The 26,919-nt window shown below is 51.2% G+C and overlaps 3 protein-coding genes across 11 annotated transcripts; 2 read left to right on the top strand and 1 right to left on the bottom strand.

Moving 5' to 3' along the window:
* Positions 1 to 3,136, top strand: GINS1 (GINS complex subunit 1). The gene is made up of 7 exons (XM_048048354.2): positions 1 to 139; positions 232 to 296; positions 394 to 489; positions 804 to 894; positions 1,416 to 1,532; positions 2,438 to 2,512; positions 2,662 to 3,136. Exons 1-7 carry the CDS (start codon positions 65 to 67, stop codon positions 2,728 to 2,730), a joined length of 588 nt encoding a protein of 195 aa, XP_047904311.1. The 5' UTR covers positions 1 to 64; the 3' UTR covers positions 2,731 to 3,136.
* Positions 1,812 to 19,097, bottom strand: LOC106045607 (ninein-like protein). Of its 9 annotated transcripts, none has more exons than XM_066995485.1 (20): positions 18,859 to 18,999; positions 18,524 to 18,708; positions 17,179 to 17,401; positions 16,863 to 16,999; positions 16,645 to 16,782; positions 16,236 to 16,374; positions 15,443 to 15,553; positions 14,706 to 14,795; positions 12,807 to 12,906; positions 12,061 to 12,173; positions 11,245 to 11,570; positions 8,991 to 9,098; positions 8,249 to 8,318; positions 6,865 to 7,116; positions 6,287 to 6,499; positions 5,295 to 5,411; positions 4,960 to 5,200; positions 4,387 to 4,602; positions 3,001 to 3,106; positions 1,812 to 2,491 (listed from the first exon to the last, which is right to left on the bottom strand). In XM_066995485.1, the coding sequence occupies exons 3-17, from the start codon at positions 17,248 to 17,250 to the stop codon at positions 5,012 to 5,014; spliced, it is 2,175 nt and encodes a 724-aa protein (XP_066851586.1). In that variant the 5' UTR covers positions 17,251 to 17,401; positions 18,524 to 18,708; positions 18,859 to 18,999; the 3' UTR covers positions 1,812 to 2,491; positions 3,001 to 3,106; positions 4,387 to 4,602; positions 4,960 to 5,011. The 9 variants fall into 9 exon arrangements, with proteins under 9 accessions (XP_066851586.1, XP_066851588.1, XP_047904303.2 ...); XM_066995487.1 differs by having other exon boundaries at positions 4,524 to 4,602; XM_048048346.2 differs by lacking the exon at positions 3,001 to 3,106 and having other exon boundaries at positions 18,968 to 19,097.
* EIF4A3 (eukaryotic translation initiation factor 4A3) lies at positions 18,990 to 26,543 on the top strand. Its single transcript, XM_048048352.2, has 12 exons — positions 18,990 to 19,284; positions 19,559 to 19,631; positions 20,496 to 20,562; positions 21,512 to 21,574; positions 22,074 to 22,206; positions 23,287 to 23,367; positions 23,775 to 23,916; positions 24,598 to 24,736; positions 25,268 to 25,383; positions 25,801 to 25,908; positions 25,995 to 26,122; positions 26,345 to 26,543. The coding sequence occupies exons 1-12, from the start codon at positions 19,005 to 19,007 to the stop codon at positions 26,359 to 26,361; spliced, it is 1,347 nt and encodes a 448-aa protein (XP_047904309.1). The 5' UTR covers positions 18,990 to 19,004; the 3' UTR covers positions 26,362 to 26,543.
* Positions 26,544 to 26,919: the final 376 nt, after the last annotated feature.

Raw genomic sequence — 26,919 nt, 5'->3', positions numbered from 1 at the left:
CCCCTCGGCCGCCTCCCATTGGCTGCGGGGCGGCGCGGCTTTCCCGCGCGCGCGCCGCGGCGGCATGGCGGGGGAGCGGGCGGTGGGGCTGGTGCGGGAGCTGCAGCGCGCCGCGGGCGGGCACCTGCCGCCGTTCCGGGTGAGCGGGGACGGGGGGAGGACTGGGACTGGGACCGGGACCGGGACGGGACCCCCGGGGCTCGTCCTCACCGAGTGCCTCCCGTGCTGCAGGCGGAGGAGCTGCGGCAGGCGCTGGAGGAGATGCGGGCGCTGTACGAGCGGAACCAGGCGGACGTGTGAGTGCCGCGGGGCGGGGTTCAGGGGGTCCCGTCGTGCCCCGCCCCGTCCCGTCCCGTCCCGTCCCGTCCCGGTGTAACGCGGCTCTTCTCCCAGGTCCGAAGCGAAATCGGGCCGGACGGACCTGATTTTCCTCATCCGGTTTCGCCACTGCTGCCTGCTGCGGAACCAGCGCTGCATCGTGGCCTACCTGTGAGTACCCTGGGGGGTACGGAGGGGGGGGGTGCTGGGGACCCCAACCCGAGCTACCTGCCCTCGGTTCCTCTGTCCAGCCAACGGGGCTGCCCCTGTTCCCCGCTGGCATCACCAAAAACCATATGGAAGACCGCTTACTCCTGCGCTTTAAAAGTTTTAATTAACAAAGAGGCCAAAAATCCCACCCTTTTAACAAAAATGACATCCTTTAGAAGGATTAAGGTAGGGTAACCAGAGCCTTTGCCCTCTGCTCTGAGGGCGGACCGGGGTATGGTGAAGGTGCTGGTTGTGCCCCTCGTTTCTTGCCCCAGGTACGACCGGTTGCTGCGGATCCGAGCGCTCAGGTGGGAGTATGGCAGCATCCTGCCGAACGCCATCCAGTTCCACATGTCAGCTGAGGAAGTGAGTCTGCCTCGTCTCGCACCGTTCCCCTCCTTCCACTTACTCTCCCCAGTGGATTATTTAGTACAGTCAAAAATGGATGACCTTCCCCCCTCCCTACTAAAACCGTAAGACATTTCACGTGCTTTTCTGTACACGTCAATCTGTTTCTTCATGTTCTAAGGGTGCAATCCTGAATGTACAATGAGTACAGGTAATGCCTGGCGACTTAAAGGATCATGTGGCCTTCATTAGATCCCGCTCACAGCCAGCAGAACTCTGGTCTCTACGTGCTGTTCTCAAATTCTCTCTCTGGACTGAAGTACAGAGCTCCTAATGGTGTTCTCTGCATGTGTGCTAGCCTGAATCCAGATTGCTCTGTGTCCAGGACAGTTTTTCCCTTCAGAAGAACTTGCATTCACTGTTGGCTGCCACGAACAGAGGTCTGACAGCACAAACAAACTGCATCTCGCTCATCAGGCACCTGTCTTTCAGCATGAGCTGCATGGCTTTGCCTGAGGGACTGCTGTTGATGTCTGCAGGTGGAGTGGTTCAATCGGTACAAAAAGTCCCTGGCTACCTACATGAGGTCAGTAGGAGGAGAGGAGGGGCTGGACCTGACGCAGGACATAAAACCTCCAAAGAGCCTGTACATCGAAGTAAGTGAAGAGTGGCGACTTGTCTGTGAACAAACATTTTTTGCCCAGCTGTCTCTTCTTTTTCAGTTTTTTTTTTACTTCCCTCCCTGTTAGGAAGTTCTTTGAGTAAAGCCTTCCAGAGCACCAAAGCTTCCACAACCTCTTATGCTTTCCTGTTTAAACTCCTTCCTGCCAGTATTTTACTTCTTCACCTACTGAGGGCTCAAATTATGTTGAAACATGAATTACTGGTCTGCAGGGAATTGGTGCGGTAGGGGTGAGGGGTCTGAACCACAGTAAAAAGTTTTTAAGTATTTATTTTGCAGAAACTTAACTCTTCCTTTCAAAGAACTCTTTGATTAGAAACCTTGTTCCTACGTTATAGGTTGTTAATTAGGTGAGGTTTATTATTATTTTAAATGGACTTTGATAGATGAGACTATAAATAATTTTACACAGCTGATATAACCATCCAAGAGCATGTGAAAAATTGTACCAGTCAGTGGCTAAAGTGCTCTGTTCTTTTACTCTCTTAGAAAGAACGCGTGGTGGCAATCAGCCTCCTCTTTAAGACTGTTTCAGTGTTAACAGACTGGCATTTCCTGCTGCGTGTGGGGAGGTTCTCCTGGAAATGCTGCTGCTGTTCCGAAGGGTTGGTCTTCCTCTAGTCTCTGGAGGGCTGGGTCTGCTCACTGGTGCTTCTTGCTCCAGGCAAAGGCAGGAAGAGAACATCAGGTAGAGCCCCCAGGCTGCAGGATCAGTCTGGTTCTGCATTTCCAGGTTGGCTCTACATGAGGCTCCGGCAGATGGGTAGGAGTGTGTCCATATGTGGACTTCTGGAGCACGTGTTTTAAGTCAGCGGTACTGTCCGATATTTTCTAGGGGAGGTCTGTTGATCCAGAGACTGCTGCCCTTCTGCTTTGCAGGTGCGGTGCTTAAGGGACTATGGAGAATTTGAGATCGAAGATGGAACCACAGTCCTGTTGAAGAAGAATAGCCAGGTACTCATAACAAGAGCTTGCAGTCCTAACCCTTTCCTGTTCTTTTCCTTCCCTTTCACTCCCATGATGTGCCCAAGGCCTGGGGTTCAGCCCTGCCTGATCTGGCACCCCTGGATTTCAGGGAAAAACTTGTCTGTGTTTCCACGCAGCACTTTTTGCCCCGCTGGAAATGCGAGCAGTTAATCAGACAAGGAGTCTTGGAGCACATCCTGTCGTAAGCGTGCCGGACAGGAGGGACAGCCTTTGCCTGATGCCCTGTGCATAATGGAGAGCGAACCCTGGTGCGTGCAGGACTTCAGCCACCTCAGCATCTCTGCACGGAGCACCCTCCAGCTCCGTGCAACAGCTGTTACTGCCTGACATGAAGACCAGCTCCAAGTTTATAAAGCGTGCAAACCATACTGGGCAGCACTGCGTGACCAAAGGGTGCATACTGGTAACGTAGCAAGCCTGGGAATCCTGCCATTGTATCCAAGCCCCACAGCTACCTGCAGGTTCTGTGAATGCTGTTGGGCTTGGAGCAGCTCTTTGTTCACCCTGTGCCTTCGGGAGAGGCTGACCAGCTGGGCTGTGGAAGCTGGGAGAACACCACAGCTGCAAAATAAAGAACTGCTTCAGCCTTCAGTTTTCATAGTTCAAGAGTCAATGTTCTGTTCGTTAAACACTCTCTGACCTGGATCTCTGGTCCAACCCATCTTGTCCTGGCAGGGTGATGCTTCACTGGTTATTTAGGTGTCTCTGAACTCTTCCACATGTCAGGTTAGGCTGAAAGAGCTTTCCAGGACTAGACACAGCTTTGTCTCCCATCAGAGGCCTATAAATGTGCTTTCTTAAGGTGCTGAGTGAATGAGCACTGCTGACTGTGCCTCCTTCTCTATGGGGTCACCTTCCCCAGCACCCTGGTCTGGCAGGGCTTAGGGACTACTTGGAGGAGGGGTGGAAGAGGGAGCAGAGGGTTGTAAGGACTTTGTAAGCACTGAAACAGCAAGACTGCAGAGCTGCTCCTCCTATAGTTTTCATAATGGAACTGCTCAGTTTTGAGTACTGGCTGAGATAATGCTTCTAAAAACATAAGTTCTGTGTAAGATCACAGGTTTCCCTAGCCAGAACCCAAAACCCGATACCTTAGGGAAGAATGCAGATAGAGGATAAAGCATTCAGGCCGTTTTTGCACTGCTCTCCCAGCCTCAGCCAAGGAACATCCAAGCTAACCCTGGCTTGTTTTGCCACCCTGCATGGACTTCCCTCCTTGCCATCATGCAGCTTCCCCGGGAGCCCCTAGAATCAGGGCTGCCCCAAGGCAAAGCAAGAAGCTCAGCTGTCCTCCACCATGGCAGGAAGAGCACCCCTAAACCGGAGGCCTCAGTCAGCCTCCAGCCCTCTCCTTCCATCGTCCCTGTCCTGTCCCCCATGGCAAGGGGCTGCCCTGCCAAGCTGGGAATTACAGGCAGCAGCTGAGTTTTAGTTCATGGCCAATTTATCCCCTTTTGTTCTTGTGCCAACAACAGCCTGATATTTAAGCCTTCTGTCTTGTAGTGACCTAGCCTCTGCTTCACTACCCTGAGGCAGTTAGGCTTGTCTCTCCTGCAGTAGTCACCACAGCCCCCCTACCAAAACCCCAGGAGTCCTTTCACAGCAGCAACGATAGCCCCCACCTAAACACCCGTGGCCCCGCACAAAGCAAGGCAGGGATGTAATGGCAATGATGCATCCTCCACGCAGAGGGTAACACCCCATGCCGATCTATAAACCTGGTATTTGCTCATGTGAGCGCTTGGCTTTGTGGCCTTTTTACAGTTTATTTTGGCAAGAGCAGTACTCGGTGCTAGTGTGTGAAGACTAAGAAGGAAGGCAAGGTGCTGCACTTCACTTACCCTGCCTCCTGGTCTCCTTTTTGAGGAAGCGCAGTAAGGATGGCTTGCTGAAGTACAGCACTGCACCGGGGACACAAGCACCACCCCCAGCCTTTGGAGGCTCAAATCAAAAGAGGAGCCCCCTCTGGCCTGCTCACCACAGAGGCGATGTTGGTTTGGATCCTAGGCTCAGGCTTTAGGAAGCTTCAGGCTTCGTCTCGTAGAGCCCAAGAGGAACTGTAAGGAATAAAAGAGTTCAGCATCAGTTACAAGAGGTTCCTGAAATTCAGAGCAGGCAAGATGGCAGAAGCTGCTGCTACTATTGCATGCATTTTAGTGCCACGATGCAGCTTTCCTGCTCGCAGTGAGCCAGATTGAGGAACCTGCAGCTCTCCTGCCCTGGCTTTCCACCTGTAACAAGGTGGCCCCAACAGCAACTCTCTGCAGAGGAGCAATTCAACTATCCGCAGGACCAATTTCCTTGAAGGACTCTGGTCTCTCAATTTTCTACTTTCTACCCAGGAAAATTCTGGCAAGATCAGGGAGGACGAAGCTGATTTCCCACCCCAGCCAGATCTCACCTTCCACACCTACCTGACAAGTCCCGGCCAGGTTCAGCAGCACGGCTGCCACAGCAGGCGCCCCATTACACACTCAAAGATGCCGGTGTGATTTTTCCAATGAGCTGCTTCAGGGCCGAGGCCTGCTCCTCCAACACCTGGTTCTTCTCCTCGGTGCTTTTCTGCTTCAGCTCTGCCGCCTGCAGGGCCATTGCAAACCCCCTGTTCTCCTTACGGAGGTCTTCGATCAGCAGTTTGTTCCTGGAGAGCTGGGCCTGCAGCGAGGAGAGGAAGCTTTAAGGTTCAGCGTGCCCTCAGAGGGCTCCCAGCCCGGCAGGGACACGCAGCACCAGCCCCTCCTGCACCCACCTGTGCGTCCTTGAGGTGAGCTGCCCTGTCTGCCAGCACGGCTTCAGCGCTCCTCAGCTCACGCTCCAGCCCCTCCGCCTGCTCCATGGCCGCCTGCAGCAGACGCTCGTGTTCCTCCTGCAGCGGGCAACGAAGCCTAACGTCAGGCCGTCCCAGCACCCACCTGGCCCCCAGCACCCCCAGACCACACAGATCTTCACACTCTTCTCTTCGAGGTTGGAACTGGATGATCTTTAAGGTCCCTTCCAACCCAAGCCATTCTATGCAGCGTGATTGTGGGATCAGCAGAAGACATTCAGGATGCAAGAGCAGTGGGGGAGTGCCTAAAGCCCACAACCTTCCCTTGGTCAGCACCAACCTATTTCAAGACAAGACACAGCTTTCCCAGCAATGCTTTTTTCTATTAAAAAGACAAAAATAAGCCAATGGTCTTCCTTATCACACCTGTGCCCAGAAAAACCTAGGGAGAAACATAATTAAATTTCCCTGGATGCAGTTGCTGTGTCCACTTGTTTTAATCCCTTAGGTTATGATTTGTTCCATCTGTGCCCAGGTCAGTCTGACTGAATCACAGTGTCCTGAAACAGAGGATGAACACACAAAACCCCAACACCCTGTTGACCCAATGCCCTACAGATAAAGCCATCCCACTCCGTGCAGGCTACATCTCCATGTAGAGGGCTCAAGTTCTCTTTCCCAGGCCTGAGCCAGCACAGGGTCTCCCTGGATGGCTCCTGCCCCGCTAAGGGGCAAGGTATCTGGCCTGAGGTAAGTAGATTGGGGTGGGGAGGGCTCCTCTTCAAGCACAGGCTGGTGACTGGGTTCACAAGGAAGTAAAACTGCAGCTGGAATATGAAGATCAAGTGCATTTCCTATGGGGGCTCTTGATGTGCAGCATCTTCCACCCAAACCTCTGGCGACCCCAACCACCTTCCAGGCTGGCAGTGCTCCCTCTGGCACCCTTGACTGAGCTCCTACAAGTCCCTGCTCACCTGCGTCCTGACCAGCTGCCTGTGTGCCTGCTCAGCCTGCCAACGGAGGTTTTCCTGGAGCCGCTGAGCCCTGCACTGTTCCTCCCTCAAGCTGGTTTGCAGCTGCTCGAACTGTTTCTTTGGCACCATGTTGTTCATCTGGGCCTTGGCCTGCTGCAGCTGCAGCGCATGCCGAGTCTGGGCCAGGCTCAGGCTTGCTTTGGCTTCTAAGAGCTGCAACACAGAAAGGCGGAGAGCTGGTTACAGTTTTGTGCCAGCAGTGGGGCAGCCCCAGGGTGTGCTGCAGGTGAGAGGAGAGGTCAGGCAGCACGCTCAGCCCCTACCCCAGCTCTCACATCAGCACACCCACAGCAGAGCAGCAGGACCATGGCAGAGGTGCTTGCCAGGCAGCCTGCAAAGCCAGGGATGGAGACTGCTGGGAGCTGCAGGAGGACAAGTCCTTTGTCTGCCCCAAAAAGGAAGAGGACAGTCCTTTCTGCCTGGGGAAGGTGCCCAACACGGCCCTGAGCAGGGCAACACCAACACCACAGGGGCCGCTCAGCAGCCTGCCACCCTGTCACTGACCGAGCAGCACCCACCTTCTCCTGCGAGGCCTTGAGCTGCTGCCAAAGCAGTTCCATCTCCGTCCAACACGTTGCATGCTGCCGGTGGTGCTCTGGCCTTGCGGCCATCTCCGCTCCTTGCAGCTGCTCAGCTTCCACCAGCCTCTGGCTCTGCAGCTGTGTGGTGGCAGGGCCGGCGCTGTGGCTGGCCTCATGCTCTGGGAGCTCACGGCTCAGCTGACACAGCTTGGTGTTCAGCTGGGAGACCTCGCTTTTGTTCTTCTCACTCTGGAAAACATTCAGGAACAAAAATGCACAGAGGTTTAGAGCGGGATGAGCACTAACAGAGACTTTACCTGTCCCTACTGGGTCCTCAACCAAGAGCCCTGCTGTCACTGCAGGACCTTGCATACACCGGGGACATGTGCCCTCATTTCCCAGCCTGACCAAATCCCAGCAGCCGTGTTCAGGAACAGCATTTGTGGTTAAGAAAATCCACGCAGCTGATAACCCTGGAGGAAGCTGCCGGGAAAAGCAGCGAGGTGGACTAGGGTCTGACCATAGAGATGCATAACAGAAATATTAAGGTTGGTGTGAACGCAGCATGAATGGAAACGTAGGCAACGAGAACGGAACAAGGGCTACAAGAGCAGCCTCCATCAACACCAAAGGAAACCAGCCCCTCGACGTTGTTCCCAGGACACCATTCCCAACAGCCATGCTGGCCCGTGGTCTGACCAGACCACAGCACAAATAACGTGTCAGCAGGAAGCCCGCATCTAACACCAGGGTGGCAATAAATCCCCCACACCACCCCTGCTAGCCTCCCAGGAAAAGAGGCAACAGAAATAGCTCTCCTCCAGAAGAGGAAAACCAGACAGCAGGCTTTGAGTCTGTGGCCTAAGGTTTATGGAAGTTGAACTCAGCAAGGGTCAGCAAAGGCCCTCCCTGTTGCAGGTGATGGCCCTGAAGGGTACGAAAGATATTTCCACAAAGCAGACTGCAGTTCTGAGTCACAAGGAATCCCAGGAATGGGAACGAATTTGACAGCCTGCAACCTTTGTCCACGTTGCACACAAGCAATCCTGGCCAGGCCTTTTGCGCACACGTGTTCAAGGGCTTGTGAGCATGTGGGTTTGAGACTGGGAGTGAGCAAAATTTCTGGGGGAATAAGTAAAAAGGACCTCTCTAGAGGCTTTGTAGTAAATATGACCTTTCTCTTCTCTAAAGGCCTTCACAGGCCTTTGTGACACATCTTTTCCCTACTTGAGAAGCTACAAAATGAAGCTGGTTCTAAAAGCAAAACTAGGTTTGGATGTTTGAAGCACGCATTCCCATTCTCCTCCATAGGCAGGTTCAGATTTTGCCCTCCTAAACCCTTCAGCCAAGAGTCTGTCAGTCAGTGTTAATGGCTTCTTACCGACTCCATCAACTGTGGTATTTCAGCCAGCTCTTGTACCTCCTCTCTGCCCAACTCGCTCACGTGTCTCCTGTCAGGGAGAGGGAAATGATCAGCTTCAAGCCAGACAGCAACAAACACAGCCCCCATTTCAGAGAGCCACACATCCAGTCTTGCCCTACAAAACGAAGCAAAACCAGGCCAAAATGGACGTGGTCCTGAACCGACTGGAGTGGGTTGGGTGCCTCAGCCTACTTTAGGGAAAACAACTGGGGACAACCGAAGTCCTGCAACATTGTCAGAGGCCTAAAAATCAGGGAATGAAGTGCAGTGGGAAAGCCAGCTTAACAGACTCTTGAAACCAACCACAATGGAAACCCGGCTCCCTGATTCACAGTTCAGTGGGTGAACCCAGTCCCTATCCCAAGCTTCCTAAGGCAGCAGCAGGCCACTGACCAAAAAGTTCACATAACTGAGAATCCCACCCTTTCCTCCCTCAGCATACCTCTGTCCCCAGTGCCTTCCCCAAGCCCACCTCTGAACCCTATCCTCTGCCCTGCCTGAGCCTTTGGCCAGGCCTGGCCCAGCACTGGCAGCTTTCACATGGAATAAAGTAGGTGAGAGCGCTGGCTTTTGGAAATGAGCAATCAAAAGGCAGCCTGAGACAGCAGAAACCTAGTAAATGCACCTGAGTGGCAGTCCCTTTTACAAGCGTTAGCTATACACACATTTGCCAGCCTCCCGTAGCTGGTTCCTCCCTTACTCATCAAGTCTGCTGCCCTTCTCCTTTGCCTCCCTCAGCTCTTGCTGGAGGCTCCCAAGTTGACTTTTCAGCAAGCTGTTCTCCTCCAGCAGCCAGCACAGGTCTCCCCTGCAGGGAGAGACAGCAGAATGAGAAAATCATGCAAAAATCGTGCAAAGGCCCAGTTTGCTCTTGGCATCCTATGCAGGCTCCCTGCTCTATTCCCATTTCCCTTGCAAGGACATCAAGAACTAAAGAAGTCTGAGAAACATCCATCCAATGGCTCAGGCAAAATGTGTAGGGACAATCAAGAGATGTCAGGGGTAGAGAAGGAGCAGGTCTTCAAGGGAAGGGAAATAAAAGGGATTAAGGACACACAGCATCAGAAGACAACAGCTATGAGCCTAAATGTAAGGAAGCCTCGCTGCCTTATTGTCCTTCCACTCCCATGGGTACCCCCAGTCTCCCCTGAGGCCACAAATGCTGGCACCTGCTGGAAGGCAGCTCGGCCCTGTGTTAAGCTGTACAGCCCTATCCAACAGCTGCTGCTAACCTCCACGTCCCCACAGGATCCCAATTCCTCAGCAGAACGGCCTGTCTGCCCCAGCAGCACTGCAGTTTTTGGCACTGCGTGTGGGAGGCAGAGGAGCTGAGTGGGGAAGTTCTCGCTCTCTTCTCCAAGCGAGAAGACAAGTGCGCTGCGTGGCATTTGCTCCCCCTGATGCTTGGCAGGACGCCCCACACAGCAGCCGCTCTCTGAATCGGTCTCACATCAGGATTCACGTGCTGTTCTCCCTCTGGCACCTCCACCACCCACGTCCAGCTGCGCAAGGCAGAGGAGACGAGCGCAGCCAGCCACAGCCACGTGAGCACATCCCAGCTCTCTGACCACACTCCCACAGGCAGGAAAGGACACGCGGGGGACAGCAAGACAGAACGAAGCTGCTGTCAGAGCGTCAGGACAGAACAGAGCTGCTGTCGGAGTGTCTTGGACCAACATGTTGTTGAGCAGCCCTGTGTTACACAAGGCATCTGCTTTTTTTTTGCAGCAGCAGCACGAGGTGAGTTGTGCAAACTGCCTTAGCACTCAAACCTGCCACTCTCTCGACCTTCGGGTTCATTTTCCAGCTAGTACGTGACATTTTTGAGCTGTAGCACCTCCAGCTTCAGCCTGTTCCTCTCCCTCTTCGGCTCCATTCTGACAGCCTGACTGTCACGTTTCTCCCCGTGCCACTGTGCTGCTCTGTCTCCCTGGGCTTCTTCCTCTTTTTGCCCTCCAGATCACATCTATGTCCTGACATGCTGCTGTGCCTGCTGGGTGAAGGCAAACCTTACTTTGCGCTCTCTGCTTCCTTCCCAAACACAGCCCCTTGTGTACCAAGCTTTTGCTTCTCCACGACAAACGCCTTCAGCTTTGGTTCCAGCTTCTGTTATTCTCTGTTATTCAAGTTTGTTTCTCTTCTCTGCCACAAACCCTAGTTGAGTCACTTCCCTTCTCCTACACCTACCCCGTATCTCAGCTCCTCTTGCCCTAAAACTGGGCTGGCAACCTAGTAAAATCCTCCTCTTGTGTGCTGCTGAAGCAGCCTCTGGTCCTGGCAAGAGGTCATGAAGAACACAAAGGGACAGTGAGGCAAATGGGGCAAGAGAAAAGGTAGGGGGCAGTCATGGGGCGTGCTGAGAAGCAGGAGGGCACAGGCATGAACAGTTTCCTGTCCAATTCCTCCGCAGTCTCCTCCACGAACCCATTCTGTCCCCTGGGAAGGTTGCAGAATCAAAACCAGAAGCATAGGAAAGGAGGATGATTATTCATTCAGTGACTACCTTACTCTTGTGCAAGCCAATCTATTTTGGCCAAATAAAGAAAATTAAGCCCTTTTTTTGCTGCTTTTAAGACAGCAGATCTCAATGATCTAGGAAGTAGAGGCAAGTTTGCTGAAGAACAAAGAAAGAGAAAGATCATAAGAAAACACTAGTGAAAAAAAAATCATTTCCCTCGCTGTTTTGAGATACAGACTTTGAGGGGCACTGGCTCTGACACAAGCTTGTAGAACACAGAGGGAAAACTGAAGACTTGAAATAAAAGCCCTCATGTAAGGGGAGTTTAGACATCTCACTTTGAATTACTGCAGCCCTGCAACAATGCCCAGATTTTCTTCCAAAACTGAAGCTCTCCAGCCCCATAAGAAATCTCCCCAGCCCCATTCTGGTACGAGCAGGGGATGCGTCCATCCCCAGTCTCCCACTCAGCCGCAGAAAGAGAACAATACCAGACCTCAGGCCCTCTCTGTCCCTGCACTGCGTCCTCAGCTCTTCTCCTTCCCGCTGCAGCTGCTGCCTTGGACAGCATACATCTTCAGGGAGCTGTGTTCCTCCCCCGGCCTGCTCCATCTCAAGCTCCTCCTCCAGCTCCAGGCTCCGCACACATTTTTGCGCTTTCAGGCCATTGATTACAGCCTCGTACTTTGCAACCGTTTCTTCCAGGTCTCTTTTCTGGCCTTCCACCTTGCTCATCTCAGCCTTGAAGCTTTTTTTGCTGTCCTTCTTCTCTCTTTCAAAGTTTTTCCTCATTAACTCAATTTCCTTCTCGTAATAGCTTACCTGTTGGAGAGAGACAAAACTTGGGGTAATAGCACCGTCCTCCTGAGAGCCCCCCCTCTCCTCCAATAGCTCAAATTCAGACAGATCTAGTGGTTTCTGGTCCCTACTGAACCTAGCACGATAACCAGTCTCACACAGCAGCCCTCAGCGGGTCCCAGCTTCCCCAGCAGCCAGCACTGCTCCCCCTTTCTCCTTGTTTGCAGCACGGGGACCCTGGAGAGAAGGGGGGCATCATTACCTGCAGCCCCTCCATCCTTCCTCCACCCTGCAGAGCAGTTCTTTGCCCAAGAGGTGGCAGTGAGGAGCTGCTGCTCCCACAGCTCCCAGGTCGATGCGAGGTGACAGAGGAGACATCCACAGAGCCTTTGCCAGCCAGCGAGGGCTCGACATCTTCCTACCAGCTAAAATGGGCAGGGGAAGACAGGTGTCCCCCCTCCATTCACCAAGCAGTCGTGCTGCGAAGTCAGACATCTGCTCCCATCGCTCTCACCTTGGTTTCCAGCTGCACCTTCAGGTCCTGCAGCTGCTCTCGGAGCTGCTCCACTGTGAGTGACGTCTCTGTGCACGCAGAATTGGGAACCAGAGGGCCGGGAGAAAGGCACACTGGGAGAGAGAAGCCCTATGAGGACAGGCTTGCAGACAGGACTGGATCCACTGCCCCTGTGCTTGATGCTTGGGATGGCCACAGACTCCTGGAAGTGCTGGAATCTGGACCTCTGGCTCTCCAGTCCTACCTCCTGCTCAGAGAAGGACTATCACCAAAGCTAGATCGGGATGGCTGCAGCTTCATCCAGACAAATCCCAACAACCCCCAATGACACAGGTCCCCCTTCTATGTAGAAACCAGTCCCAGTCCCGTAAGGGCTACGTCACCCCTCTGTGCAAGAAGTTTTTTCCTAATGCTCAACCTGAACCTCCCAACCCCCAGTCTATTTCTCCTTTACTACATTACCTCCTCACTGTCCTCTACAGTGAAAATCTGCCTGTTCACAGCCAGCTGCCTAGTCCACAAGGCACCGTCACCAGCTCACGCGTTGGAAGAGCCTCCTTCCCTCCACGTCTCCTTCCTCACCATCCATCACTCCCTTCTTTCCTCCCAAGGCTGCCCAGCGCCAAAAACAGGAGGAGCAGCGGCTCTGGCACAACCAACCACTCCACACTCCCGTGAAAGCCCCACCACCAGAAAACCTTGCTCTTTGTCAAGATGGAGATGCAACAAACCCTCCTGCATTTTACCTGCAGCTGGCAGCCCTCGCTTGGCCCTGCTCTCCTGCCGCAGCTGAAGACGCAGCGCTTCCAGCTCCCTCCGCAGCACGCCGTTCTGGTCCCACAGCACCTGAGGTAGAGACTGGTTATGGTACAGCTGTGAAGCTTTCCAGGGCTGCGAGTGGCCAAGAGGCCATAGCTCCCAGCAGCTGGGAGCGCTTGGGGTCTCTCACAGCAGGAAGGGCAAAGCTCCCTCTCGTCACCATGGTCAGAGAATGAGGCAGGGGGGTTTTCTTCCTCTCCAAACAGGCAGAGATGAGATATTTTGGAAGAGCCAGAGAAGAAATGAAAGCCACGCAGGGCCCACAAGGGAATGTTTCCTGGTTGCAGCAGGAACAAAATGAGGTGAGAGGGCGCTGATCTCATGGGAAGCACGGCACGGGGCAGACCCCACTGCCCGCTTAGGGCAGAGAGCTCTCAAATTCCTGTGCTGGCCTCTATCCAGTCTCAGTGTCAACACTGCCCTACAGCAAGGAGTCCCAGAGCTGAACACCACGCTGTGCAATGAGCCACTTCCACGTGCATATCTGGAGCTGGGCACCTGCTCGTCTCACTTCACGCTTCAAACACTGCACTGGAAGTCACAGCATACAAGGAATCCTGCCTCCCTCCGCGCCATCCACTTTGAGTGGGCATCAAATTACATCCCATGTGCTGCCCCATCCAGAAAACTGAGGGGCTGCAAGAGACTAAGGGACTTCCACGGATCCCAATTTAAAAATATACAACCAAGCAGATCTAGGTAAAAGCAGAGCCAGTTTGCTTAATCTCCATTCTAAACAAAAGAGCAGACAGAGGAGGAGGAGGAAGGCTGCCAGCATTCAGCAAAGGGAAAGGAGAAACCCAAGAGGGTGCTTTCACGTGGGCAGATGAAGCCCAAAGGCTTCATCTCCATCCAGCAGCACCTGCATCAACCACCCTGGGGCAGCTCAGCTGCAGGAACAATTCCAGCACCAAGCATCTCCAACCCTCTGGTGCCACCTGGAGCACTGCTGCGCTGGATAGCGCTCCAGCATGTTTGCCTTTAATCACAGCTTCAGGAGGGGCTGTCTGCTGAATCCAAAGGGCTTTGCTGCAACTGCACAGATCTCAGCCCCTGCTGTAGTGACTTGATAAGCCACCATCTCTGCTTGGTAGCGGTCCCCAGTCACACACAGCACTTGGAAACAAGGACAACGCAGTAAGTGCTGGACTATGCACGCTCGGGAGCTAACACAGAGAGCACCCAGCAACTCACAACATGCAAGAAGCTGTGCTCACACTCCAGAGTGCCCAAAGCTCTGGGCACAGCGCCATGCAGGAGGTGCAACGAGCACGACACCAATGCCAGACCCACGCACGCACCAGGTACCTGGACAGCCTCACCTTGACTCTCTAGCAGAGTCCAGCAGCAAGGAGTTTTGTGGGGGTTGTCAAGTGGGGACCAGAAAGAGGAAGGGGAAAAACAAAAAAAGAAGAATTTAGCTGCCAGCATGCCTTCCAGAGGAGCGCAGCCACCCCCTTGTACTCAAGGGGAAATACCTTGCAACAGAGCACAGAGTGGTCTGGAGCTACACAGTCCCCAGACACAAGAGCCCATGGCTAGAGAAAAGTGGGAATTTACAGCCCAACCCCACTCCCCTCTCCCAGTACCCCAGCAGGGGAACCAATCCACAGAGGATCACAAGCTGTGGGAGAGGCACCAGCCTTCTTTACCAGGGGCACAGCTGTGTCCTGCCTCCTGCCAAAAGGTGCCGAGCAAGGCCAGAGGGACCCCCCCACCTCCACACTCTGATCACAGCTGCCCCACTCCTCTGCACCAGCCCCACAGACGTGCAGATGACAGCTGTCTTTTCACAGCAGCTCTGCAGGAGAGCTGCCCACCCGTACCTGGCACTGCCGCTCGTATTCCAGCACAATCTCCGCAAAGCGCTCACTCTGGGTCAGGAGCTCTGGGCTGTGGGGCTCCACCTGCTCCAGCTGCACAAGCACAAGGAACACTTCCCATCAAGGAAATTAGCATCTCTACAAATGGAGAGTCAAAAGCTCTACAAAATCACTGGAGTGATGGTGTTAAACCCTCAGATTCAGGAGAAGGGTTCCTACTGACACCTGTAGGATGGGTCAAATGCAGAAGGAGGGGGGAAAAGTATTTTTCTTCATGTCAGAGATACCAAACTACAGGCAAGCTGACTTCCCCAAACTGGCTCCAGAGAACACAGACTCATTTTTTTCCCCAGATCCATTTCACCAGGTTCCTCGCTGCAGTGGAACCCTTTACTACCAATTCTAACTAAGAAGTAACCCTTTACTTCAATACTCGTGAAAAAGAAAGGTTTTCTTTTCTTAAAACCAAACTCTAAAGTTCTCACTTGAAAAATTTAGATTTGTCTAATTTTCTACACTTGCAAACTTTCTTCCTTCTTTTTCTTTCAGACTTTATAAGGTGTAAATTAAAAGCCAGTATTTTTTTCTTTTCAGGCTGTCATTAATGTGCAAAAAGAATTCAAGGGGAGAGGGGAACCTGCAACTGAGATGTAATACACAAAATTTCAAAGGAAAGGGTCAATCTTTTGTTGAGTTCCTAAAAAGATCCTACTTAACCACAGTACAGAAAGAAAGGCTACCTTGTCCTTCACAACGAGGTTGAGCTCTTTCTGCAGCTCCAGCACCAGCTTCTCAGAGGCAACCAGTTTCTCAGCCATCTCCGTGACCTTGTTTTGCAGCTGTGCGTTCTCCTGCAGACAAAAAGGAGAAGATTCTCTTGATGCTGTGGGTCCTCACATCGCAGGATGGGTTCGTAAGTCATGGGCCTACAACAGGGAGCTGTAAAACACTGGCACATCAGCACGCTGAACACAGCACGGCTGGCAAGAGCCCCTGCTTTGGACAGCACGGTGCTGATACACACCATGTGTGCTGGGGTTTGGCTTGTCTCTCTAAAGGCCAGATGAAGGAGTAGGTTTTGCAGAATAACATCTAGATGGCCCTGTAGGCTTGTCTCTGCCTTTGCTTCACAAACCTATGGCTTCCCTCGCAGCCAACAAGCGTCAGGTCCTGAGCTATCTCTGTCTGCATGAGTACGTTGAACTGCACTGGGAACATCCCAAGCACAGGGACACGTTTGTCTCTGTTCCTTGTCATGGTCCCTGCCACAATTTTAGCCTCAGCGATCAGCTGTTCAGGTGCTGCTAAGGGCCAAATCATTCCCAACAGAAAACACGAGGCTTCAATAATGTTACAGCAAGGGAACAAGGTCTGTATTTTAACTCAATGTGATGCATGTGGCTAATTATTTCTTCTCCATAAAACCCCTGCCATTCCCACCAAAAGCACGACAAACTATCTGTCTTAATCACCGCCTATACTTTGCCTCCTCCTCTAGAGTGAGGACATTTCATCCAGGGCAGTTTTACTCACCCTCATCATGAGGTTCAGTCGTCCATGCAGGCTGGTCTCTTTGCCCTGGAGGAACTGTGCATCAGCCTCCAGCTTTGCTTGACGGTTGACTGCTTGCTGCAAAAGCAGCTCCTTTGCCTCCATTTCAGTTTGAACATCCCTGGAACAGGCAAGCAACGTGACCGAAGCACATTCACAGATTACCATGAGGTCCAGGCATCCCTGCTCACCCCACAAAAAGCAGAAGACAAGAACTTGTTTGGGGAGGGATGTTGGAACCATAAGTGACGTGCACACAGCATAAGGGGTCTTCAGGGACTTCTCTGCCACTGATACAACAGCCAAGCAAGTGAGAAAGGAAAACTGGGACAGGAGGAAGAGACTGTGGGCACCCACATTTTCCCTGCCCAAACAAAAGAGCCCCTCCTACTTGAGCTTGCTCTGGCTGTGCTCAAGGGTGACGTACTGCTCGTTCAACTCCCTGCCAAGCTGCAGGCAGCGTCTCTCCGCTTTCTCCAAATCCAGCCTTGCTTTGTCCCTCTCCCTGCAGATCTGCTTCACCTGGATCCTGCAGGCACAGCGAGCGACACATTCAGAGACACCCCACGCACCTCACACAAGGGCCCTCCTCACAGCAGCCTCCCTTACCTGAGGCACTGGAGTTTGTATGCGTAGGAGGTGACAGCGGCATGCTGAAGCCCACTCCTGGGGACCATAAGTGCACTGCCCAAGGCTGCGGGCACCTCTGCCAGGCTCCCCTGCTCCTCTGGGCTGCTGCTTGGCCTCTGAAAGAAAAACACAGACCGGAGTTGCTCTCCCCCCTCTTCCAACACTTCTACTGTTACACCAGCTGACCACTCTCCAGTGTTAGAGACACTCCCCGTATCACAAACAGGCTTTGATCATATCCTCCCCAGATTTTCCCCAGCCTTGGGGTGGCCAAAGCCAGCCCTCCCTCACAAACCTGCCTGCAAGCGCTTCTTCCACCCCAGATGGCTGCTTGCTGGAAGGCCTTGTTGCTCACTTCGCTCGCCATCACCAGAAAAAACAGTGCCAGGGACCTTGAAGATCTCCTTGAAGTTTTTCCAGGGCTCAGACAGCAATGACAAATTCAGGTTTGGTGAATCTAGTGCTGATGCTGGAGAGATGTGGGCTCACACAGCTTGGCAGGAAGGATGCTCACTCTCCTGTGATGCCAGGTAAAAAAGCAACAGAGGAAAGTCAGTGGGACAAAACAGGCAGAGAAAAACTAACGGCTTTCAATACTGAAGCTCCAGGGACCCCATCAATACTGGGGAAAGTTCTAAAAACAACACCAAGCTGCCAGAAGGGAGATGCCATGAGCCACCTCTAAGGCAATGACAAGGAGCAGGTTGGAAGCCACAGACCACACACTTTGGTCTCCCTACACACCCGTGAAAATGCAGTATCAGAAAAGCCAACAAAAGTTATAGAGCATGCAGTGGTATGTCGAAAACTGTCAGACAGGGACTGCGAGACAACATTGTGTTTGGCCTAGAAGTTAAAATGGAGCTGAGATCATCTTGGCCCTCCCTGACTCAAAGGTGAGATTCAGCCACGCTGACTCAAAGAGCAGAACCCGATTGCCAGAAAGCCAAAACAGGGCTGGTAACATCTCCAAGAGCCCCAATTTCATTCCAGGTTTGGAGGAGGCCTTTCCTCTTCCACTTCAGTGCATTAAAGCAGTTACTTCAAAAGCATTTGCAACTGCATTGTTAATCCTTGGGATAAAAGCACCAAGAAGAAAAAATATATTATATCAAACATGGAAAAGATGAATGAAATTCACTCCACGTGCTAAAAGGGTGACAACCTCAGTCACAAGTGGTACAGAGATGTCAGAGCTTCTGAAGCCAGTGTTACAATTGGGTTAACTTTTCCCTTCTGCTAGGATATGCATCCCTCTCCCTCCTGTAAAAAGACCAGAGTTGAGAGCTCTGTTGTTCAGCTTCACCGTCCCACTCCACCTGCACAGGTGAAAGCAGCACCCAAGGGGGCCGTTCAGTCACCACGCAGCGGGTGAAGCCCAGACCATCCCCAAAAAATGACCAACACGTAGAAAACTCCCCAAGTCGCCACCCTCAACTAACGTCTATTAAACCACTCCCTTGTGAAACGAAACATCTCGGCCCGAACTGCTCTCAGCAGGACCCATTCTTTAGGACTGAATTTTGTGGGGAAACAGCGAAACCCTTCAAGGTGCGATAGCTGGATTTGTGCCTGCAAGACGTTGTACAGACATGAAACGGAAACGAAGCGCCCTGTGCAAGGAACTGGCCATGACTTACGGATCCAGGCCTGAGGGGAAGCACCTCGGGGGAGCTGCAGGCGAGGGCGACCGGTGGGGTCCCTGCCAGAAGAAACCTTCCTGACTTCCTTCATCCCACAGAGCACCAACAGCCTCGATCCTGGCGTGCTGTGTGGCCGGGCCACCCGTGCTGCCTTGAAGCCTCCAATTTCCTAAAAAACGAGGCTGGGAGAAGAGGCACAGGAGGGTGAAGCAGCCCCTTCAGACACCAACACCCCCCATTATTATCATTTTTTACAGCACAAACACAACGCGACTTCAAAACCTCCCCCGACACAGCTTCACCCCGCTCCCTCGCGCCCTACCGCCGCTCACCAGACGGATCAGCGTCAAATCCCGGCGGAAAAAGGACAAAAAAAGGTGCGGGGGAGGAGAGAAAATGTCCGACGGGAACTGAGGGCAAGGAGCAACACCCCCGACTCACCCGCACCCACCGCCCGCCCTCGCTTCCCTCACGGCGCATGCGCACTCCCCCCTCTGGCTCCGTCAACCCCGCCCCTGCGCATGCGCGCTCCGCGCAGCGGCCTGGTCTCTCGTGTGAGGCGGCGGCGGCCGGAGAAGCCGCGGCCATGTCGGGCTCGGCGGGCTCCGGGGGCGGCAGCGGCTCGGCGAGGAAGCGGCTGATGAAGGAGGAGGACATGACCAAGGTGGAGTTCGAGACGAGCGAGGAGGTGGACGTGACGCCCACCTTCGACACCATGGGGCTGCGGGAGGACCTGCTGCGGGGCATCTACGCCTACGGTGAGGGGGGGGAGGGGAAGGGAAGGGAAAATGGGGAGGGGAGGGGAAGGGGGGGAGGGGAGGGGAGGGGAAGGGAAAATGGGGAAGGGAAAATGGGGAGGGGAGGGAAGGGAAGGGAAGGGAAGAAGAGGAAGGGAAGGGAAGAAGGGGAAGGGAAAATGGGGAGGGGAGGGGAAAGGAAGAGAAGGGAAGAAGGGGAAGGGAAAGGGAATGGGGGTGTTTGTGTGTGTGTGGTGGGGCCACGGGCACGCGTCCTTAACGGCCGTTCCCACAGGGTTCGAGAAGCCATCGGCCATCCAGCAGAGAGCCATCAAGCAGATCATCAAGGGCCGGGACGTGATCGCACAGTACGTGGCTGCTCGTTGTCTGCAAGGCCGGAGGAGTGCCAGCATGCCAAGGGGATGAATATGCAGGGGGAAAACTGGTGTTTCTGGTGGCCAAAAAGCATGTGGTTGGGAAAAATCTTTTGGGGTCGCTAGTGGGAATTGGTAGCCTTCTGGGTTGTGTTAGCTTAGCTGATCCCAGGGAGACCCTTTACAGCGGCCTTCTAATACCTAAAGGGGCCTACAGGAAAGTTGGGAGGGATACTTTGTCAGGGAGTGGAGTGATAGGACAAGGGGTAACGGCTTTAAACTAAGAGAGGATAGGTTCAGATTGGATATTAGGAAAAAAATTTTCACCGTGAGGGTGGTGAGGCACAGCAACACCTTGCCAGAGAAGCTGTGGATGGCCCATCCCAGAAGGTGTTCAAGGCCAGGCTGGATGGGGCTTTGGGCAGCCTGGTCTGGTGGGAGGTGTCCCTGCCCATGGCGGGGGGAGTGGAACCAGATGATCTTTAAGATCCCATCCAACTCAAGCTACTGTTGGATTCTGTGATCTAACATTTCCTTTAAAAAACAAACAAACAAAAATCTTCCGAGACAGATTGCAGAAAGCTTAAGTGCTGATCTGATAAAGAGTAACCACGCCAGAGCCAGGGACCCTGTAATAGATAGTGCTTTGTCTCTGGTACTACAGTCTTTAAAGCTGTGTGTCTGCAAACCACGCTGTGATCATAACAAAGATTTGTGGGATACGCTGTTGGCAATATTCACTTGTTTTCAGCAAATGAATGGCAGTTCTTAGGGCAGAGAGGTGGAATATATTGAAATTGCCTGTGTTGTTTATCCAGAAATGGAGAGCAGAGCGTTCACCAAACGTCTGTTTCTCAGGTCACAGTCCGGAACAGGAAAAACAGCAACGTTCTCCATCTCCGTTCTGCAGTGCTTGGATATACAGGTAACTTCACAGCACGTGCTGAAAGTTTGCTTGTTGTCTTTTTAATCAATAGATTCATCACCATAAAAGCCTCTGTTTGTTAGAGTGAACAAATGAAGCTTTACATTGAACTCTTAATTATGGGCAGTGAAATTGAGGCAAAATTCTTTCTGAAAATTTCATCGGTTTAGCTGTTAAACCCACCTTGACGAAATACATTCAGAAAAAAATCTTATAAAGTTGGTTTTAATAGCTGACCTCATTCATACAGTTTTATTTTGCTGTTAGAGGGCTAAGTTAATCTCTCAGCAGGCAGATTTGCCCTCAGCAGTCCTAACAGCATTGCTGACCCATCTGAACAGCTGCATACGTTGCACAGAATCAGACGCAGACTTCTGACTGACAAACGTTTGCTTGTGTTCTGCTCAGGGGTACCATGTCCATCTAATGGTTTTTGAAATATCCACTTGAGTGTGTAGATGATGAGTAAAATGATTTTCTGTGGGCTGGTACTCCTTTAAGTAAAGCCTTGATTGCCATTCACCTGTCACTGCCTGGGGTTGTAAAAATAAATGTTGCGTGTTCTGAATGAAAAGGTCAGCTTTTTGCTTTGTTTCTGTAAAGTACTCACAGCAATTTTCAAATCCAACACTTCAAAACATTATTTTTGTGCAGCGCAAGGTTTTTATGTGAACTGGAAATATGAAATTTTGGTCGCTTAAGTTTCTTTCTGGTCTTCTGTAAATTGAGTACGCACTTCTATAATTATTTTCAGAAATTAGGTAGAAAGCAAGCTGTCAAATGAAGAACCACCCAAACAAGCTGTTGTCAAAAGTAACTTAATGTAAGAGGCTGTTACTGTGTGAGTGCTTCAAGTGTGACGTTTCAGAGTGCCACGGGATCTGTTGCACGTTACGCTTGGATGGTATCTGCCCCGTGACTAACTGCCACAATTGCCTGTTCTTGTCAGGTTCGTGAGACCCAGGCCCTGATCTTAGCGCCAACTCGGGAGCTGGCTGTACAGATTCAGAAGGTAGGAGCATCTAAATCACCATCCGTAAAGCACTTGCAAGGCCTGCTGCCAATTCCCAGCTGTCTCCCAGCAGAGCTAGAAGTGCAGCTTCTGCTTTTTCTTTCTGGAAGTGTTTACGTGTTTTCCTGAAAGGAATAAGAAATCCTGATAAAGGACTGTTTTTCCAATCCACGTTGTATCTGTTCTTGGTTCCGTGACCCTGTTGGTTAGCAGTCTAAGGTTTTACACGGTAGTAAAACCGTGTAAGACAAAAATCAGGTAGGAAACCTGAATTTTTAAGGACAGTACTTTTTTAGAACAGTTATCATCCCTGGAGACTGAGTGTTTGAAAGCCTGCCATTGAGGAGATTTGGGTACCAACTAAAACAAAAAGTCTATTTTTATTGAGCTTACATCTTCTGAAAAAAATACCATACAGCCATGCAGACCTACAGCTTTTCACAGATAACAAATTTCATGAGAGCTCAGTTAGTTAATCCGTTCCTTTGTGTCAAAACAGGGTCTTCTTGCTCTGGGAGACTACATGAACGTCCAGTGCCATGCCTGCATTGGAGGCACCAACGTGGGGGAAGATATTCGAAAGCTGGATTATGGGCAGCACGTTGTAGCTGGCACTCCAGGCCGGGTGTTCGGTAAGGAGCTCTGCGAGGCTGCATCCCTCCGGGTTCAGATGAGTTGAGCCATGGGAACACCGTGCAGATTTTGTGCGCTTAGATTTGAGATAACATGAGCACTGCATTTATTGTGACACCATTAATTTAAAGTGTGCTGAATTACAACAAGGTGTGAATTTACTGGAATAATATCTGAAATTAGAGAAACCAGTGGGGATTTTCTCTGTTTATATTTTGCATTTCATTGTTGAAATGGTTCTTTACTCTTCTTTTTCATGCTACTGGGTAATTTTTAACAAGGAAGATACTGCAATCCCAGGAAACAGTTCATAGTCTTAGAGGAGAGAGGAGCTGGGTCTGTCTGAATGTCAGAATTAGGCCCATGTTTTCTGTGTGCTGGCCATCCCTAGCTCTTTCTTAAATCAGATGTACACACAACTGTACTTTGTAGTTTCGCAACAGAGATTTTTATATTTACTGTTAATGGTGATGACCACAGGGATAGCGTTAGCCTTCAAGCTCACATCTGCTGGATCTCTGAGAAACAGGTGTCACTTTCTTAAGTGAGCACCTGTCACTGGGAGAGCACAGAGCTGGTCTCCTTAAGTGCAAGAAAAAAAAAAAAAACAAAGTTGGTGGCTGCCAAACTGTTGGCTTCAAACAGCATGCTTTAGAGCAGATACTTTTTCATGACAGTATTAAGGAGTTACACAAAGCCATGTGCTCCTTCAAGCAGGAGGCAGATTTGCCCACTCTGCTGACAGAAATTTCAGGTAGCACTTTGCATTTCACATCCAGCTGCAGTTGCTGTGGGAGACTGGTTCGCCTGCGTGCAGTTACCAAATAGCCTCCCACAGGTCAGATTCTGAGAGCTTCCCTGCGATCCGTGCTCCCTTAGCTGAACAGCAGAGACATGCCCCTGGTTGCAGGGCACGCAGTGGCCCTTGGGTGTGCTTTTTTCCATCACCAAACACCAGTCTCCGTTGGCAACAGGGGAAGTGCCTGTCCTTCCTCGAGCGAAATGCACTGACAGGCTGGGAGCAGTGTAGGCTCGCTTGCTTTCAGAGCCTTTTCACCTTACAAAGTGAAATCTTACAGATATGATTCGGCGTCGAAGTTTAAGGACTCGAGCCATCAAAATGCTGGTGTTGGATGAAGCAGACGAAATGCTCAATAAAGGTAAAGCACTTCTTTCTACTCAACTCTCTGAGATTCCACTATGGCCCAGTTGTTGGTTCCGCTTCGTAAAAACAACTGTTTCTGCCAAAGCTAGGCAATTACAGTTACGTTACAGGCTGTAACAAGCTACTTAGTGTGCCTTGTCTAATTCATTCATGTCCTTTTCAGTAGTTACAAATTCTTGAGTGCTGCCCTTTGTGCTGTACTGCACAGTGCAGCCATGTCAGGGTGGGGGTGGGAGAACTGGGGAGAGGTGTGTGATGGGTGATGCTGGCTGTGAGTACTGATTTGTTCGCTGTTCTCATAGCACAGTCCCAATGCTGAATTTCAGCTCAAGCTATGAAAAAAGAGGATATTCAGGAGAAAGATATGCTAAGTGTCCTGTGCTACTTGATTTGCTTTTGCAGGTTTTAAGGAGCAGATTTATGATGTGTACAGATACTTGCCTCCAGCTACGCAGGTGGTTCTGATCAGTGCCACTCTGCCTCACGAAATTCTGGAGATGACCAACAAATTCATGACCGACCCCATTCGCATCTTGGTCAAACGGTGAGTTTTCTTGGAACATGAGGAAGACAGCTGTTCTTCTCCCCAGTGCAGTTTGACTAGATATTTGCAGATGTCCGCATGCCCCACTTTCAGACAGCAGCAGACTCATCTGTCTGACTTAATCCTCGTCCAGTTGTTTGCTGCTGCTCAGCCTGACTCCTGTGCTCCTCCAGAGGCATCTTCCATTAATTTGCTATCACATAGTATGCTAAAGCTGACTGATCCTGAAGGCCCTGGAGGTAGAGCTTACATCTGGCGTTGCCACAAATCTTTAGGTACTAGAACTCACCAAGAATCAAGAGGAGTAAGTAGGCAGCCTGGCTAGGAGAGCATTCCTCATGTGATCTCTTACAATGTCCTACTTACCTTTGTTCAAGTCTCTTTTGCTAAGATGTTTGAACGTAAAAAATTATGAGAACAGAAATGTTTCCCTTTGAAGCTGTCTAAAGCAGAGAGGGTGCTCAAGTTCATGTCTCTGTTGCACAGGTAATGTTTGAGGCCTTTCTTAGAGCAGAATTCTCCAGGGACTTCGTAGAATAGCGCGGACTTTGGTGCAGACCCAGCAACCCACTACATCCAGGGCAGAGATGTGAGCTCTGCTGAACCACAGCCAACCCTTTTACCTGTATCATCTGTATTCACCTACTTGTGGCATGTTATAGCTCTTCTTCTTCCCTACAGTGATGAGTTGACCCTGGAAGGAATCAAGCAGTTTTTCGTGGCTGTGGAGAGGGAGGAATGGAAGTTTGACACCTTGTGCGATCTCTACGACACGCTCACCATCACCCAGGCTGTCATCTTCTGTAACACCAAGAGAAAGGTACGGTAGCCACCAGATGGATGTGTTACTTCACTCACAGAGAGTCTCCTCTAAGAGAGTGACTCTAAGGAGAACGCTGGGACAAACCTAGCGAGAAGGCCTAATTGTTTCCCCTGTTGGGAATCATTCAGTAAGAACAGAGGTTAAACGTGTCTTTAGGATGTGCCTAATGTAAACAACAGGTTACAGGCAGACCTGATGTAGTTGGTAGGAGCTGCCTTTTTGGACTAGCAGAACTGGTTGGGTAAGAGTGTACTTATTGTAATTGTTTGTAAGCCCAAAACCAAAACCACCCTTTTTGAATAAATGTCCTTAATTCCTTTCCTTTGGGAGTTCGTGGAACCCTGTCATAGAGCTGATGCTCTGTAAGGACTGTTTACTTCCTTTAGCTCCCTAATGCTTGTTAAAGTGTCTCTCAATCCTTATGTCTGTGCATCCTTGCATCTGTCTTCAAACATTCTCCAAGCCCAGCTAGCGTATTTGGCTGCCATGAGTAAATAGCTAAGCCAGGCTGCTTGGCTGTACCCACAGGTAGACTGGCTCACAGAGAAGATGAGAGAAGCCAACTTCACAGTTTCATCCATGCATGGGGACATGCCACAGAAGGAGAGAGAATCCATCATGAAAGAGTTCAGATCTGGTGCAAGGTAAATTCCTTAAACAGTCCTTACATCATTGCTACCTCAGGTCAGGATTTCTTCTAATGTCTCATAGGCTTCTAAGACTGGTTCCTTTAAAACCTCTCTCAGGGCCTTGTTCCTAGTCTAGCTTAAAATCAGAAGAACTCTGATTCCCATCCATCTTCTTATAGTATCTCAGAGGTGGGAGATCTTCACCCTCCAAGGAGGAATGCTCCTACTTGTAGGCATAGAATTAAGATAGGTGAAAGCTGGATCTGCGCTGTCTCTCCCCTGAAGGCTGGCAGTTCTGCATGGGACAGCAGACTTGTGGATGCTGCCAGTGTGCTGTGGGGAGGGTAGGGGAGGCCCAGTGCTGGAAAGACAACTCACCTCACACACCTTCAGAGGGCTGGAACAGCAGTAATTGTCCCCTTCTCTTTGCAGCCGAGTCCTTATCTCAACAGATGTTTGGGCTAGAGGCCTGGATGTGCCTCAGGTGTCCCTGATCATTAATTACGACTTGCCCAACAACAGAGAACTCTACATACACAGGTAAGCCTGGTGTTCACATCAGGGAATGCAGCTGGGCTACTCTTCCCCACAGTGGCTCCACTCTCTCTTTCCTTCCACCTCCACAGAATTGGCCGCTCAGGCAGATATGGGCGAAAAGGTGTAGCTATCAACTTTGTGAAGAACGACGACATCCGCATCCTGCGAGACATCGAGCAGTACTACTCCACCCAGATAGACGAGATGCCCATGAACGGTGAGTGTGGGCCTGCCCTGGGGAGGCTGCTGCTGCCCTTCTCTGCTGGGGAGCTGGTGCACTGCAGCTGGAAGAAGGGACAGAGGCTTCGTTTTGTCATGTGCCTCATTCCCAACTACACCCCCTTTTCTCCCCCTAGAAAATCTGGCTGCACTTCCCTGCTGGGCTGTTGCTTTCAGCCCACTCAATGCATACTTACATTTTCTTACTTTCTCATTTCAGTTGCTGATCTTATCTGAAGGTCCACGTTCATCAGGGAGTGGTACTCATCAAACCATTTGTTAGCCTCCATAATTATGTTTTGGACCCACCTCCTTTTCCTTATACTGCTGGTCATATGTTCCTAAGTTGGGCTGCAGTCAGGAACTTGTGTAAATAATGTCTTTACTCCTGCCCATGTTTTTCAATAAAAAAAAGTTTTACCATAATCTGTGCCTGATTACTTTAACCTAAGACAGTAACAGGCAGGAATCTTCGAGATACTGCCACAATAGGCTAGCACAATCAAAAAAGCACTGGACACCAAGGATATCTAGATTCAGAAAATACAGGACTTCCTGTTCAACCTCTTACACTTGCTGTGCTAACAGACTTTTTAGATTTTAACTTATTCTTGCCTCTCAAGGGATCAGCCTTACACAGAAAAAGCTTATGGCAAGCGACTTGTTCCTAAGCTGCTTTACGAAAACTGAGTTACAAGATAGAAGGTTCCTGTCATTTATGACCTTCCAGAGTGTTTTTTTTTTAAATACATTATTCTGGATGAATATTTTCCCCTTACAAGGAACCTGGGGACT

Source organism: Anser cygnoides, chromosome 3 (genome assembly GCF_040182565.1).
Source record: "Anser cygnoides isolate HZ-2024a breed goose chromosome 3, Taihu_goose_T2T_genome, whole genome shotgun sequence".
NCBI classification, from domain to species: domain Eukaryota; kingdom Metazoa; phylum Chordata; class Aves; order Anseriformes; family Anatidae; genus Anser; species Anser cygnoides.
Note: the sequence above shows the minus strand (reverse complement) of the source record. Positions and strands in the feature narration are given on the sequence as shown.